The sequence below is a fragment of the Eimeria necatrix genome, genomic scaffold (assembly GCF_000499385.1).
Source record: "Eimeria necatrix Houghton genomic scaffold, Enh_scaff9, whole genome shotgun sequence".
Taxonomy (NCBI): Eukaryota; Apicomplexa; class Conoidasida; order Eucoccidiorida; family Eimeriidae; genus Eimeria; species Eimeria necatrix.
The window spans coordinates 191,563-206,103 of NW_013651790.1; the positions used below are offsets into that span (position 1 = coordinate 191,563).

The 14,541-nt window shown below is 62.6% G+C and overlaps 3 protein-coding genes across 3 annotated transcripts in view; 2 read left to right on the forward strand and 1 right to left on the reverse strand.

Annotated features, from left to right (window-relative positions):
• Window positions 1-103: 103 nt before the first annotated feature.
• On the forward strand, window positions 104-2,507 carry ENH_00086190 (hypothetical protein; the record flags this gene model as incomplete). The annotated part of the gene is made up of 4 exons (XM_013577876.1): window positions 104-467; window positions 840-968; window positions 1,323-1,372; window positions 1,953-2,507. 4 exons carry the CDS (start codon window positions 104-106, stop codon window positions 2,505-2,507), a joined length of 1,098 nt encoding a protein of 365 aa, XP_013433330.1.
• A 1,944-nt stretch (window positions 2,508-4,451) lies between these two features.
• Window positions 4,452-11,650, forward strand: ENH_00086200 (kinesin motor domain-containing protein, putative; the record flags this gene model as incomplete). The annotated part of the gene is made up of 12 exons (XM_013577877.1): window positions 4,452-4,628; window positions 4,828-4,894; window positions 5,216-5,402; window positions 5,743-6,236; window positions 6,941-7,024; window positions 7,243-8,054; window positions 8,201-9,413; window positions 9,677-9,771; window positions 9,999-10,105; window positions 10,204-10,272; window positions 10,377-10,976; window positions 11,254-11,650. 12 exons carry the CDS (start codon window positions 4,452-4,454, stop codon window positions 11,648-11,650), a joined length of 4,302 nt encoding a protein of 1,433 aa, XP_013433331.1.
• Window positions 11,651-12,872: 1,222 nt separating this feature from the next.
• The window catches only part of ENH_00086210 (hypothetical protein, conserved), a gene marked incomplete at both ends in the record, with an annotated part of 2,785 nt that continues 1,116 nt past the window's right edge, over window positions 12,873-14,541 (reverse strand). Inside the window, 3 exons of the mRNA XM_013577878.1 lie at window positions 12,873-12,958; window positions 13,478-13,532; window positions 13,699-13,787. Of these exons, the coding sequence (XP_013433332.1) occupies window positions 12,873-12,958; window positions 13,478-13,532; window positions 13,699-13,787 (230 nt within the window). The remainder of the gene's footprint in view (window positions 12,959-13,477; window positions 13,533-13,698; window positions 13,788-14,541) is intronic.

Below are 14,541 nucleotides of genomic sequence, written 5' to 3' on the forward strand. Positions count from 1 at the left end.
AGCCGCTGGCTAGCTAGGGCCCCGGTGCAGCGCGCAGCAAACCGGAGGCCCCGAAGGGCCCTCGGAGGGGCTCTGCAGCAAATTGGAAAAGTCCGGAGACAAAATGCTGCAGCAAAGGAGCAGCAAAAGGGACAAAAAGCGACAAAAGGGAAGCAGCAGGGCCCCCAGGTCTCCACAGCGAGAAGCAGCAGCGCAGCAGCGCAGCAGCAGCAACTGGCCACCCGCTGAGGCGCAGCAGCGCGCCCAGAGCCCCACAGCAGCAGCTGCTGCAGCACGGAGCTCTATAAAGCTGGCTGGCCGCCCCTACGCGTCAAATTTGGCTGGGCGGGCCCCAGACAGCAGCAGCAGCAGCAGCAGCAGCAGGCAGCAGTGGGCAGCAGCAGCCGAAGCGGGACTTCTGCTGCTGCTGCGGGCTGCGCCTGCTGCTGGTGCAGCTGCCGCGGAGGCTGCCGCGGCGGCTGCGGCCGGTGCGGCTGCGGCTGCAGCTGCTGCGGCTGGTGCTGCTCGGCTGCAGCTGCTGCTGCTGCTGCTGCAGCTGCTGCTGCTGCTGGCGGCGGTGTGTCGGTGGCTGCAAGCCACGCTAAAGCTGCTGCAGCAGCAGCACAAGGGCCCCCAACGCAGCCCGCAGCCAGCAAGGCTGGGGCCCGCAGGCAGGGGCCTCGAGGCCGTCGAGTGAGCTGCTGCTGCAGCTGGGCGGCGCCGGGCGGCTTCGAGGAGGCCCCCCCGGGTCCAGAAGACTTGTCTGTTTGCAAGAATTGGGAAATTGGAAACAAATTAAAAGAAAAAAACCCAAGAAAATAGCCAAATGGCGAGCTGTGGCTGTGTTGGGGGCGCTGCAGACCTTCGGCGCATTCGAACGAGCCCAGCAGCAGCTGTACGTACACCGCAGACTAAAGGCAGCAGCAAAAGTTCAACGCGCAAAAAACTTAAAGAGCGCCTCATTGACCTGCAGAGGCCTTCTTTTATCTGTAGAATATTGCTGCTGCTGCTGCTGCAGTTGCTGCTGCTGTGCGGCTGCGACCGCTGCTGCTGGCGAGAGCAGCACGGACCGCTGCAGCAGCAATAGCAGCAGCTTGCTGCTTGCCCTATCGAAATTTTGACTGGAGTTTCCCCTTCTAATTTTTGTATTTCTAAGCAGCATAGGCCGCCGAGATGCTGAGTCGCAGCAGCAGCAGCAGCTGCTGGCTGCGTGCCAGCGAGGGGCCCCCTGCTGCAGCGAGCAGAGACAGGGGGGCCCCTGCTGCTGCTGCGGGGGGCCCACGCTCCTGTCTCTCCCCGCAGCAGCACTGCATTTCATTCTGCTGCAGAGTTTGCTGCTGCAGTTCGCAAGAAAGGAAGGCAGCAGCAGCAGCAGCAGCGCCGGTCTCCACTGGTCAGCTGTAGAGACACCCCAGGGACCAGGGGCCCCCCCCGCCTTCTGCTTCTCGGGGGGCCCCCAAACCCCAACAAATGCCACGGGGGGCCCCCGGGGGGCCCCTGTGGGGGCCCCCCGCTGCTGTGCAGGGGCAGCCCTTCTAGCCCGTGCAAAGTACAGACACGGGGGCCCCTAAGGCAGCTCCGGGGCCCCCACTGAGGGCCAGCAGCTCCCACTGCAGCTCTTTAGCAGCAAAAACTGCTTCTGCCCAGTTCTTGGCTTGCTGCTGCTGCTGCTGCTGCTGCTGCTGCTGCTGCTGCCCCGGGGGCCCCTGGGGCCCGGGCCGGGGCAGTGGCAACCGCCAGGCCTTATTACAGGGGGCAAAAGACACTTTGGGGGGCCTTAATAAGGGCAATTTCCGGGTGCAGCAGCAGCTGCAGCAGTTGCAGCAGCAGCAGCTGCAGCTGCTGGTGCTGCAGCTGCTGCAGCTGCAGCTGCTGGTGCTACCGTTCCTCCAGCTGCTGCAGCTGCAGCTGCTGGTGCTACCGCTCCTCCAGCTGCTGCTGCTACTGCTGCTGGTACTGCTGCTGCTGCTCAGGATGCTGTTGCTGCTGCTGCAGCTGCTGGAGCTGCGGCTGCAGTTGCTTTTGCTGCTGGTACTGCTGCTGCTGGTGAGCATGCTGTCGCTGCTGCAGCAGCTGCTGGAGCTGCGGCTGCTGCTGCTGCTGCTGCTACTGCTGCTGCTGTTGCAGCTGCCTCAGTGGCTGCTGGGGCCCTGCCTCCCTTTGGGCTGCACTGTGGCCTGGAGATACACCAGAGGCCCCCTTGGGGTGCTGCAGCTGGCAGCAAAAGAGTGCAGCAAAAGCTGCCAATTAAGTTTACAAAAAGCCAGCAGCAGCAGCCCGCAGCAGCAGCAGCAGCTGCTGCTGCTGCTGCCTGCAGCGGCACGTCGCTGGCTGCAGAGGAGCAGCAGCAGCGCGTGCATGCAAAAGGCCCCAAAACTGCAGCTGGGGGGCCCCACGCGCAGCAGCAGCTGCAGCAGGGGGGGGCCCCACTTGCAGCAGCAGCTGCAGCAGGGGGGCCCCACGCGCAGCAGCAGCTGCAGCAGGGGGGCCCCACGCGCAGCAGCAGCTGCAGCTGGGGGGCCCCATAAAGGCAATTTGAGTTTGGCAATCTGGTAAATTTAGTGTAAAGTTATTTGGGACTCAAAGAACTAGAAATGGAATTCAAAATGCAACAAAAGGGTCTTTTAAAGTCCTGCAAAGTGCTATTAAAAGGATCTTCTCAAGCTGCTCGAGCTGCTGCAGTTGCTGCAGCTGCTGCAGTTGCTGCAGCTGCTGCAGCTCAGCGTATGGGGGCCCCTTTCATTAAAACTCACTTCTTGTTGATGCATGCAGGGGCCCCCGTGACAGACACTTTGTGAGTTTTCCCTTGATAACAGGGCCCCGAAATAAGTCCAAAAGGGCCCCTCGAGGGCCCCCAGAGACCCACAGGAGCACTGGGTCTGGGGCCCTTTGGAGCCCTCGGGGGGCCCCTAGGGGCCCCTGGGGCCGCCTTGGGGCCCCTAGGGCCGCGTGAGGGCCCCTGGGGGCCCCTGGGGCCCCCTAGGGGCCCCGTAGGGGCCCCCAGGGGGCCCCAGGGGGCCCCCGTAGGGGTCTCAGCTCCTGCTTCCAGGGGCCCCTCTGGGCCTCTTCTGGGGGCCCCCCACTAACGCAGCTCCAAGGCCCCAGGGCCCCCTCGCTGGTGGCAGCTGCAGAAGCTTCTGGGGCCCCCACGCCCACGCCGGCGCAGGGGGGCCCCCACAATTCCAGGGAGATAAAGACAGACTTGCTTCACTGCATGCATGCATGCATGCGTGCATGCATGCATGCATGCATGCATGCATGCGTGCATGCATGCGTGCATGCATGCATGCTGTTAGTCTTTCTGCAGTGTCTGGCTCTTTTGGCTGGCCCCAAAGGCCCAGAGCTAAAGCGGCTTTTTCTTTTAGCTAAAATGCCTCCAGTCTCTTTGCATGCGCTCTGCCTTTCTTAAGAAACTCCAAAGCTGCCTCAAAAAGCAATTAACTCAATTAGCCGCGCTGGGCTCCACAGCCACCGGGGGGCCCCCCAGAGACTCAGGGGGGCCCCAGGGGGGCCCCAGGGGGCCCCCAGAGGGGGAGGGGCCCCCAAGGGGGCCCCCGGGGCTCCCAGGGAGCGCTTTGAAGGGGCCCTGAGCTTCAGAAGGAAAGCTAGAAAAGTGTATAACTCAATCTTTAAGTAAGTGAGCCCTAGAGGGGCCTTTTGTGGTGAAACTGAAGCTGCAGAAAGGCTAAGAAGGGGCCCTCTAAGGCCCTGTAGGCACAAGTACCCGTGTTGTGCTGCTGGCCAGCAGCTGCAGCAGCTGCAGCAGCTGCAGCAGCTGCAGCAGCTGCAGCAGCTGCAGCAGCTTGCCCGCCGCAGCTAAACAGCGCCGAGACATGCGTACGGGGCCTCGTGGGCCAGGGGGCCCCCGGGGGTCACCTAGGGGGCCCCCTGGGGGCCCCCCGGGGCCCGTGGGGCCCCCAGGCCACTGACACTGTTAAAGCCTCAGGGGCCCCCAGGAAAGCCGAAGGGCCTCAGGGGCCCCCAAGGCCGCTAAACAGTCTGACAGCCGCAGGGGTGTCTGGGGGCAGCAGGGGCCCCCCAGGGGCCCCGAGGCCCGTAAGACTTGGGAAGCAGCAGGGGCCCCAGGGGCCCCCGCGGCCACTAAAAATATTTATGGGGGCCCCTGGGGGCCCCATAAATACCCCTTAGGCAGCTGGAGTTGTGCTGCAGACAGGAAATAGAGTTGGGCCGACCCGGGGGCCGTCGGTGGCGGCTTGGCGCAGCCCAGTGAGGGTCTGGGGGCCACAGTTTGAGGACTTAGTTATATTTTGCATTTAAAAAACATTTTAAATAAACAAAAAAAGAAAAAAAACTGCTGCTGCTGCCTGGAGGCGCATGCAGCAGCTGCAGCGCGGCGGTAGCGGTGGGGTCGGTGTGTTCGAGTGGCCACTGGTGAGGGCCCTGCTGCTGCTGCTGCACTGCAGCAGCAAACTATAGCGACTTTAGCGGCCACTGCAGCGCAGCAGCAGCAAATGGAGACAGGGGACTCGGGGCGTCTTGCTGTCTCTTTCTTTTTTCGCCTCCGGTGGCTGCCGCCGGTCCCGCTGCAGCAGCTGCAGCAGCTGCAGCAGCTGCCGCAGCTGCAGCAGCTGCAGCAGCCGCAGCAGTTGCGGCAGCTGCAGCAGCTCCCGGCGTTTCCTGGGGTGTACGTACACCCGAAAACGCCCCGGCAGCTCAAGGGCCTCTGAGGCCCAGGCCGTGCGGGCGTTGGCTCCGGCGGCTGCGTCTGCTGCTCCAAACCCTAAACCCTAAACCCTAAACCCTAAACCCTTGACCCTCGCCGCCCTCTGCCCAAGCCGCTGCTCGGCAAGGGCTGCTGCAGCGAGGCTCTAAACTCAGCGCTGTCAGTCGCTCCAGCAGCAGCAGCAGCAGCAGCAGCAGCAGCAGGGGCCCCCGACTTGGGGCGTCTGTACACGTCAGCAGCAGCAGCAGCAGCAGCAGCAGGAAGAGGCCTGCAGCTGCAGCAGCTGCTGCTGGCCCGGCTGGGGGCCCCCCGGGCAACTCGGGGCTCTGCAGCAGCGCATGCATTTTCACATTTCTTTCATTAATTCTCTCTGTCTCCTTTTTCGTCATTTCCGCCAATCGCCCCCGGCAAATGCGGCCAGAGGAGGTGCTGCTGCTGCTGCTGCTGCTGCTGCTGCTGCTGCTGCTGCTGCAATAGCTCCCCTGCTGCAGAGGCCTCTAGCCCTCTCTCTGCATGCATTTTCCTTTCTCTTTTTGTTCTTTTCCCCTTCAGACTCTTCTGCCCGGCAGCGGGGGCTGCGAGACTTCCTTTGGAAGTCCCCGGGGGCCCCGGGGGGCCCCCTGCCCCGCATTGCTGTGGTGGTAAGAAAGAGGCCCCTGAGTGCCCTGGAGGAAATGAGGAATGACATAGACCTTGTGAGAGTGAAGGGGGGCCAGACAGTTGTGTTGGAGGAGCCCAGGTGGGTGGGGTTGGTGTTTATTTGCTGCTGCTGCTGCTGCTGCTGCTGCTGCTGCTGCTGCAGCACAGGCCGCAGCGCGGAAGGCGCCGCCCGGTCTTTTGTGCTGCGGCTGCTCTTCTCTGTCTTTCGGATTCATAAAATAAATTGAAAGCTTAGAAATGCTAAAACCCTAAACCCTAAACCCTAAACCCTAATTCCAGTTGATATTTTGGATTTGGGCTTCTTATGGAGCCACAAGAAAGGCACAGACATTTGGGCTCTCAGCAGCAAATGCAGATCTGCGCAGCAGCTGCTGCAGCAGCTGCTGCAGCAGAACTTTTGCTTAGTTTAACTTCTGCAGCAGCATAAAACCAAAGAAAAGCAGCAGCCGATATGCTACAGCCGCCCATGAGCTGCTGCTGCAGCATGAGCTGCAGCAGCAACTGCAGCACCTGCAGCAGCACCTGCAGCAGCACCTGCAGCAGCACCTGCAGCAGCACCTGCAGCAGCACCAGCACGAGCACCAGCAGCACCAGCACCTGCAGCAGCACCAGCACGACCAGCAGCAGCAGCAGCACCAGCACCAGCACCTGCAGCAGCACCAGCACGACCAGCAGCAGCAGCAGCAGCACCAGCACCACCACCAGCAGCAGCAGCACCAGCACCTGCAGCAGCACCAGCACGAGCACCAGCAGCACCAGCACCAGCACCTGCAGCAGCACCAGCACGACCAGCAGCAGCAGCAGCAGCAGCAGCAGCACGAACACCAGCACCAGCACGACCAGCAGCAGCAGCAGCAGCAGCAGCAGCAGCAGCAGCAGCAGCAGCAGCAGCGGGTGTGTCTGCAGGGAAAAGGTGGACTTGACTCCTTACGTGCTGCGGCACGAGTTTCGGGTGGACCGGGCGTTTGACGAGTTTGCTTCGAACTCTGAGGTGTACAGACAGGTGGTGGGGCCCCTCGTGGTTTGCTGCTGCAGCGCAGCAGCAAATTGTTCTTTCTTTGCTTACGGCCAAACTGGCAGCGGCAAGACCTACACCATGCTGGGGCCCCAGGCCGCCAGCAGCAGCAGCCAGCCCCCCGAGCAGCGTCCGCCAAACCCTAAACCCTAAACCCTAAACCGCCCAAACCCTAAACCCTAAACCCTAGACCCTAGTTCGCCCAAACCCTAAACCCTAAACCCTAGACAGTGGAGCGGGCTACGCGAGGCCCAGCACGGGGGCTGCTCTCTTCTTTTCCTGCCGGGACCGCCAAGGAAGCCGCGGATCTTCGGGGGTTCAGGGTTTAGGGTTTAGGGTTTAGGGTTTAGGGTTTAGGGTTTGGGGCGGGTTTGCTTCAGAGGGCATTTTTGCGCTGGCCGCGCGGGATTCTTTTCTTATTTGAGCGAAGAGGAAAACAAAAGAACAGTTCATGTTTCTTTCTTTGAAATCTACAACGGCAGACTCTTCGACCTTCTCCAAGACAGGTCTGCTGCTGCTGCTGCTGCTGCTGCTGCTGCTGCTGCTGATGATGCTGCTGGGTGCATTGCAGGGGGTCTTTGCCTTTGCTGCTGAGTGCGCAGGCGCGAACTCTGTGAACGACGAGTCCTCGCGGTCGCACGCAGTGCTGCAAATTCACCTGCGGAACAAACAAGGAAAAGTGGCAGGTGGGGCCCTGCGCAGAGCAGCAGCAGCAGCAGCAGCAGCAGCAGCAGCAGCAGTCGCAGCAGGAGTTGGTTGTGTAAGCCGTCGCAGCTAGCTAGGCAGGGCCCCCGGGCGGGTGCGTGTGCGTTGCGTGTCCCGCCTCTGAGCCGGCGTTGCGCTGCACGCCCCTTGGGCTTCGCTGCTGCTGCTGCTGCTGCTGCTGCTGCTGCTGCTGCTGCAGGGCGGCTGGTGTTCATCGACCTGGCGGGGAGCGAGCGGGGCGCGGACACGCTGCAGCAGCCGCGGCAGACGCAGCAAGACGGGGCGGGGATCAACCGCTCTTTGCTGGCGCTGAAGGAATGCATTCGAGCCATGGACAAGGAGCAGCTGCACATTCCTTTTCGGGACTCGGAGTTGACCAAAGTGCTGCGCGAAGTCTTCCTCGGCCGCAGCAGCAGAAGCATCATGATAGCCACCATCTCCCCCGCGTCTTCGTGCTGCGAGCAGACGCTCAACACGCTGCGCTACGCCTCCAGGGTGAAGAACTTCCGGCAGCAGCAGCAGCTGCTGCCGGCCGCCGACCCGCTGCTGCTGCAGCAGCAGCAGCAGCAGCAGCAGCAGCAGCAGCAGCACGACAACGCGCACTCCCCCCCAAGCCCGCTCGCAGCTTCACTCACAGACGAAGCTTCCGCCGAATTCAGAAGCTGCGGGGGCCTCAGCTCTTCAGAAACTTCTCCCCGGCTGCCCCCCCCCACCCCCCTGGGGCCCTATGGGGGCCCCCGGAGGGGCCCCCGCTCCTCCACTTTGGGTTCTCCTTTGCTGGCCTCTTCCGTCTTCTTCCCCGCAGCTCCCGGCAGCAGCAGCAGCAGCAGCAGCAGCAGCAGCAGCAGGCCCATCCGCAGCGCCGGGGTCACCCGCAAGACCGTCTTCGGCAGCGCCTTCGTTGGCCGCGGCCGAACAGCAGCAGCAGCAGCAGCAGCAGCAGCAGCAGACTCCGGGGGAACCGCACTGGGCCCCGGCAGCCCTCGGCGCCTGCAAGACTCCTCAGCGACGGTAGGGACGCGCGTTTGCTGCTGCTGCTCCCCGCCTTCCTACCGCTGCTGCTGCTGCTGCTGCTGCTGCTGCTGCTGGGCATGCGTGCGACAGCAGCAGCAGCAGCAGCAGCAGCAGCAGCAGCAAAATGTGGGTGCTGCGCGCAGGGCGAAGCCAGGGGCGGGCTGCCCCCCCCCTCCCCGCTGGGGTCTTTTCGCCAAAACTTTCAAGGGCCTCGAACTCTGAGAAGAATTGCTCGAGAGTCTTTGATGTCTCCGCGGCAGCAGCAGCAGCAGCAGCAGCAGCGGGGTTCTCGGTCTTCAGCCTGCGGCTCGCCGCTGTCTGCTGCTGCTGCGGACGCTGCAGCGGCTGCGGACGCTGCAGCAGCAGCAGCAGCAGCAGCGGTGAGAGACGAGCTGTCGCCGGCCGCCAGAGAGCAGCAGCAACGCGCCGGAAGCGGCCAGGCCGGCGCTCGCAAGGCAGCAGCAGCAGCAGCAGCAGCAGCAGCAAGAAGGACGCAATTCAAGTATGAGGCTGCTGCAGAGGGAGCCACCAACCGCGTCGCGCTGCGCGGCAAACAGCAGCAGCAGCAGCAGCAGCAGCAGCAGGAACAGCAGCAGAAACAGACGCCCAGCGAGAAGAAACCCAGCGCCAGCTCCGCAGCCACCAACTCTGCCTTGCGGAAGTCTTGGCTGCAGAAGCAGCAGCAGCAGCAGCGCAGCAAACGGGGACTCCTGGGCGATGACGGGGAGACAATTATTTTCATGAAGGAGCCAACAGGAACAGCAGCAGCAGCAGCAGCAGCAAATGCTGCAGCTGCTGCTCCTGCCCCTCAAGACTCGCCGCTGGATTTCCGCAAGATGGCTGTAGATGCAGATGCAGCAGTGAACTGCCCCCAGAGTGAGCGGCTACAGCAGCAGCAGCAGCAACAGCAGCAGCAGCAACAGCAGCAGCAGCAACAGCAGCAACAGCAGCAACAGATGCTGCTGCAAGACGAGCAGACGACTGCAGCAGCAGCAGCACAACTGCCTCCCCTCCTAAACGAGCTGCGAGTCCGGCGAATGAGCGGTTCCCCTTCTTCTCTGTACAGCAACGGCGGCCTCAGCAGCAGCAGCAGCAGCAGCAGCAACAGCAGCAGCAGGCTGCGTTACAAAGCGGGAAGCTGCAGCAGTGTGGAAACGGACCCCACGAAGTGTCTGCTGCAGCAGCTGCTGCCCTCTCCCGAGCAGCAAGCTGCTGCTGACGGCCCCTGCAGCAGCTCTGCTGCTGCAGCAGCAACTCCATTTGATATATCTCGTTTGCTGCGGCAAAACCTGCAGGGCGCAGACCTGAACTCCCTCAGCGCAGCAGAGTTGGAGGGTCTGCAGGCCCAAGTCAGCGGTGAGCAGCAGCAGCAGCTGCTGCTGCTACGTCTCGTGCTGCTGCTGCTGCGTCTTCTGCTGCTGCTGCTCCCGTCTTCTGCTGCTGCTGCTGCGCTTTTGCGGCTATTATTGCTGCTGCTGCTGCTGCTACCTTCGCTTCCTCGCAGTGAACCTGCGAACTCGCCTCGAAACCCGGCCTAAGGTGCTGCTTCCTCTGCTGCTCTTGCTGCTGCTGCTGCTGCTGCTGCTGCTGTTCCTGCTGCTGCTCCTGTGGCAATGCAGGCCGCAGGCAGCACTACATGAAGCGGCTGCTGGAGCTGCTGCGAGGCAGAGCTGCGGAAGGCAGTGGGGCCCAGGGGCACCATGAGAGGCAGCAGGTGAGTGGCACGGCAGCGCCTTCTGCTGCTGCTGCTGCTGCTGCAGCTGCTGCTGCAGCAGCTGCTGCCGCTGCTTACCTAGCCGGTTCCCTAGCAAGCTGACCTGCTGCTGTTGCCTCAGCAGCTGCTGTGCACTCTGCTCGCGTGCCTACTGGGCTCCCCACGTCAGTGGCCTGCCGCCGCCTCCGCTGCTGCTGCTGCTGCTGCTGCTGCTGCTGCTGCTGCAGGACGAGCTGGTGTGCCGGCTGCATGAGGGCAATCCTTGCAGCCCCGAGTTCGCAGAATACGCGAGACAAAAAATGGAGCTTGAGTTCAAGCGGCTGCTGCGCATGCGGTGGGTGGAGGGCCCTTTGGTGCAGCAAACGGGGAGGGGCTGCTGCGGCGCTCACGCTGCTGCTGCTGCTGCTGCTGCTGCTGCTGTGGCTGCTGCAGGCACTGCTGGCTGCAAGCTGAAGAGCTCCGTCTGCTGCTGCGCTATCTCGAAGCTGCTGCGCAGCGAAGGTGGGCTTCTCTTCCTGAGCGCCGTTGGCCGCATGCTTTGCTGCTGCCCCTGCGGGTGCACGCTCATCCCTGCTGCTGCTGCTGCTGCTGCTGCTGTGCTGCAGGGAAGAAGGGCCAGGCGGCGGAGGCCCTGAAGGGGGAGACAGCCACTTGGGCTCTCGCGGGCTACAGATTCGAGAGGGTGCGCCGAGTTCAAGTGTACATACACTTGGAGCTGCTGAGGTAGCAGCAGCTCCCGTTGCAGAGCCAGCAGCAGCAGCAGCTCCCGCTGCTGCTGCTGCTGCTGCAGCAGCCACCGCGTCCAATACGGGCGAGCGCCGGCTGTCAGAATGGCTGGCTCAAGCTGCTGCAGCAGCACGCACACCCCGCTGGCTGTCCAGTATGTCTTCGTGCCCTAGTTTTGCTGCTGCTGCTGCTGCTCTGGGGGCCCCCCCGGCCGCCCCAGTAGAGCTTGAGGAGGCGAGGGGGCCCCCGGGGGCCCCCTGCAAGGGGGAGGGGCCCCCGGGGGCCCCCTCTAAGCTCTCGTCGCCTACGTCGAGCGTGAGGGGCAAGAGGCCCCCCCCTTCAGGTGTAGAGACACCGCAGGGGGCCCCTGTGGGGTGGCTGGGTCTTTCCCCGCTGCACTGTTGGGGCCCCCAGGGGCCCCTGCAGCTGGAGGGGGGGGCCCCCCGGGGGCCCCCCGGAGAGGGCATTGGGGGCCCCCTGTAGTGCGTGGCAAGCAGTTCCGTTTAGTTGCGTCGTTTTGAAATTGCTTCCCCTTTTGTCTCTTTTATGCTGCATGCACTGCATGCACTGCATGCGCTGCATGCACTGCATGCGCTGCATGCGCTGCATGCGCTGCATGCAGCGCATGCGCTGCATGCGCTGGGGTGTACGTACAGTGCAGGGTCACTCTGGCATGCAGGCTGGAGGCCCCAGCCCGGCGGGGAAGCTGCGAGGCGGGGCTTTTCTCAGTCTAGCTTTTGCTGCTGCCGTTTGTAGGGCTGCAGCAGCCTGCAGCGGGACGCTGTCCCGTGCTGCTGCTGCTGCTGCTGCGGGAACAGCAGCAGCAGCAGCAGCAGCAGCAACATGCGCATCATCTTTGCTGTGCGTACCCCTTGCAGACCCTACGCCGCAGCAGCCGCTGCAACGCCCACTGCTGCCAGACCAAGCCTTAGCAAGAACAGCAGCAGCAGCAGCAGCAGCAGCAGCAGCAGCAGCAAATATGGACCAGACCTCCGAGGAGCGGACTCGACCTGCCGGGCTCCACAGCGAGACGCGCCTCAAACAGCAGCAGCAGCAGCAGCAGCAGCAGCAGCAGCAGGGGGAGCAGCGCCTTTCAGGGCTGCAGCTGCACGACTCGGAGTGCTTTATGGACATTGACGCTGCAGCAAGCTGAAGAGCTTTTAGAGCTTCCGTGACCACTGGTCTCTTTCTTTGACACCACTGGTCTCTTTCTTTGATTTAATTCAATTTGCTTCTGTGTCTTTATTTGTCTTTTGAGAAACTTCCGCTGCAGACACATCTCAGGGGGGCCCCCAAAGAGGGTTGCAGCTAGTTAGGGTATCAGGTGTGGGGCCCCTAGCGGGTTCGCCGTGAGCTGGGGGCCCCCTAGTGGCTGCCCTTTTGCTGCGGCAAACTTGTTAAGGGGGCCCCCCGGGGGCCCCCACCCCCCTGGGGGGCCCCCCGGGGCCCCCCCGGGGGCCCCCAGGACCCCGGGGGGCCCCCAGCAGGGCATTCTAGAACTGGCACTGAAAGCTAGCCCCTAAAGCAGCAGCGCAGCTGCAGCAAAAGACGTGCTGCTGTGTCACCGCGCTTAGAAAGTGCAGGCAGACCTGCAGCTGCTGCTGCTGCTGTTTCTGCTGGCCCGAGGGGCCCCCAGGTATTCCCTGAGGGGCACAGGGGGCCCCTTGGGGCCCCCCAGACAACAGGGTCCTGTCCCCGGTTTTGTTGCTGTCTACTGCTTCAATTTTGTCACTATTGACTGAATGTTTATCAAGACTTTTTCCAGATTGCACAACAGGGGGCCCACCCGCAGCAAAAGGCCAAAAAGGGGGCCCCTGCTGCTGTCAGGGGGGCCCCTGCTGCTGTCAGGGGGCCCCTCCTGGGGGCCCCTACAGTTCTCAGGGGTGCCCAACAAAGGGTTCCATAGCTGGAGGGGCCCCCCTGGCAGCTGCAGGGGGCCCCCACAGCTGTCAGGGGGGCCCCACCTAGGGCTTTAGGGCAGCGGGGGCCCCTGCAGCTGTCAAGGGGGCCCCCACTCAGGGCCCCGGGGAAGAGGGGCCCCCTGCTGTCTTGTGCATTTGCGTTTGTTTACTTCTTGCCCCTGCATGCACAGCAGCAGCAGCACACAGCAGCAGCTTGCTGCAGCTTTTGCTGCTGCTCACTAGCTCTGGAGGACCAGTGGACCTCCAGGCCTCGCCAAACAGACCACTGCCCGCCCGCAGTGCTGCTTCTAAAGGGTACAGACAGGTAGGGGGGCCCCCGTAGCTGCTGGGGGGCCCCCCAGGCTGCTTTGGGGGCCCCCCAGGCTGCTTTGGGGGCCCCCCAGGCTGCTTTGGGGGCCCCCCGAGCAGCAAAAATGAATATAAACCCTAAAAAACAACAAAACATGAAAGCTGTTACCTCAAAACTGTTAAAATTGAAGACGGAAGCTGCACCTTCACCGGCACCCCCTCGTGCATCCACACGGGCACCTGCAGCTCCGCTGCAGCAGCAGCACAGAGCGCAGCAGCAGCAGCGCAGCAAGCAGCAGCAGCAGCAGCAGCAAGCAGCAGCAGCAGCAGCAGCAGCAAACGACACAGGAGCTGCAGCACCGCCAAAATCCTCTATCTCTTCTACGCAGCAACTGCACTGAGAGTGACATTTTCTGCGTTTCATTATCCCCGAGGGGCCCCACACTCGGGGGGCCCCTCAAGGGGCCCGTGTCTCAGGGGGCCCCTCGTTTGGGGGCCCCAAGGCCAGCGTCCTCTGGGGCCCCCAGCCAGGCTCCTCTGAGGGCCCCCCGAAGGGCCTCTGGGGGGCCCCTGGGGCCCCCAGGGGGCCCCTGCGAGGGGCCTGGGGATCCCCCCGAAGGGCCTCTGGGGGGCCCCTGGGGCCTTGGGGGCCCCAGAGGGCCCCTGGGGGGGCCTGGGGGGCCCCCCGAAGGGCCTCTGGGGGGCCCCCGGGGCCCCCTTGGGGGCCCCCAGGGGGCCCTCAGGGGGCCCCGGGGAGGGTGAGAGCTTACGGGTAAGGTGCTCGGCGACAGAGGGGCCCCCGAAAAGGCGGAGAGGGATAATAACCTGTAAAGGAACAGAAAAGAGTTTTAAATTGTTTTAAATAGTTTTAAAGAGTTTTTAACAGTTTTAAATAGTTTTAAAGAGTTTTTAATTGTTTTAAGGAGTTTTAAGGTAAAGCAAAAGGAAGCAGCAATAATGGCTCAGAGACAGTGCCTCAGCAGCAGCACACCTCGTCGTAGTTGGGGTCAGACAAAACCACAGCCCCATTTGGAGCGTCTACGTACATCACCTGCAGCAGCGTCTTCTCTGGCTCTATTTCTGCAGCAGCAGCAGCAGCAGCAGCAGCAGCAGCAGCAGCAGCGGGCTGGATAAATGTGTGGGAGCGAAGAGACAGGAGGAGAGGCAGAGACACGAAGCAGCAAGAGCAGCTGGGGAGCAGCAGCAAGCTGCTGCTTAGGGTTTGCAGAGGCCACGCTGGGGCTGCAGCAGCGAGAAACCCTAAACCCTGAAAAAGGGTTTAGGGTTTGGAAAGGGGGAAGCAAAGAGACACAGAAGCAACACGCCGGAGAGCCCCAACAGCAAAGAGACAAAAAGAAGCAGCAGCAAAAAGAGCAGCAGCAGCAGCAAGGCCTGAGGCCCCTACAAGCAGCAGCAGGGGGCTTTTGGGGCCCCCGCCGCAGCGCGCTCAGGGGCAAGCAGCAGCAGCAGCAGCAGCAGCAGCAGCAGCAGCAGCAGCAGCAGCAGCAGAATAAGGGAGCCAATAATTTGCTGCTGCTTTCCAGCAGAGGCGAAGGGAAAAGGAGAAGCAGCAGCACAAAAGAGAAGAAAAATAACCTCAGAGGCAGCCCAGCTGGAGAAGAAGGGAGACTTTAGGGTTTAGGGTTTAGGGTTTAGGGTTTAGGGTTTAGTATTTGGGGTTTAGGCACACTAGCACGGCCCACAGACTGCGGCCTGCCTCAGCCCCAAACCGTAAAACCTAAACCCTAAACCCTAAACCCTCAGCCCTAAAACCTGCGCTCTAAGTGGAAGCGAAAGATAAACAGTTCTAAACCCTAAACCCTAAACCCTAAAC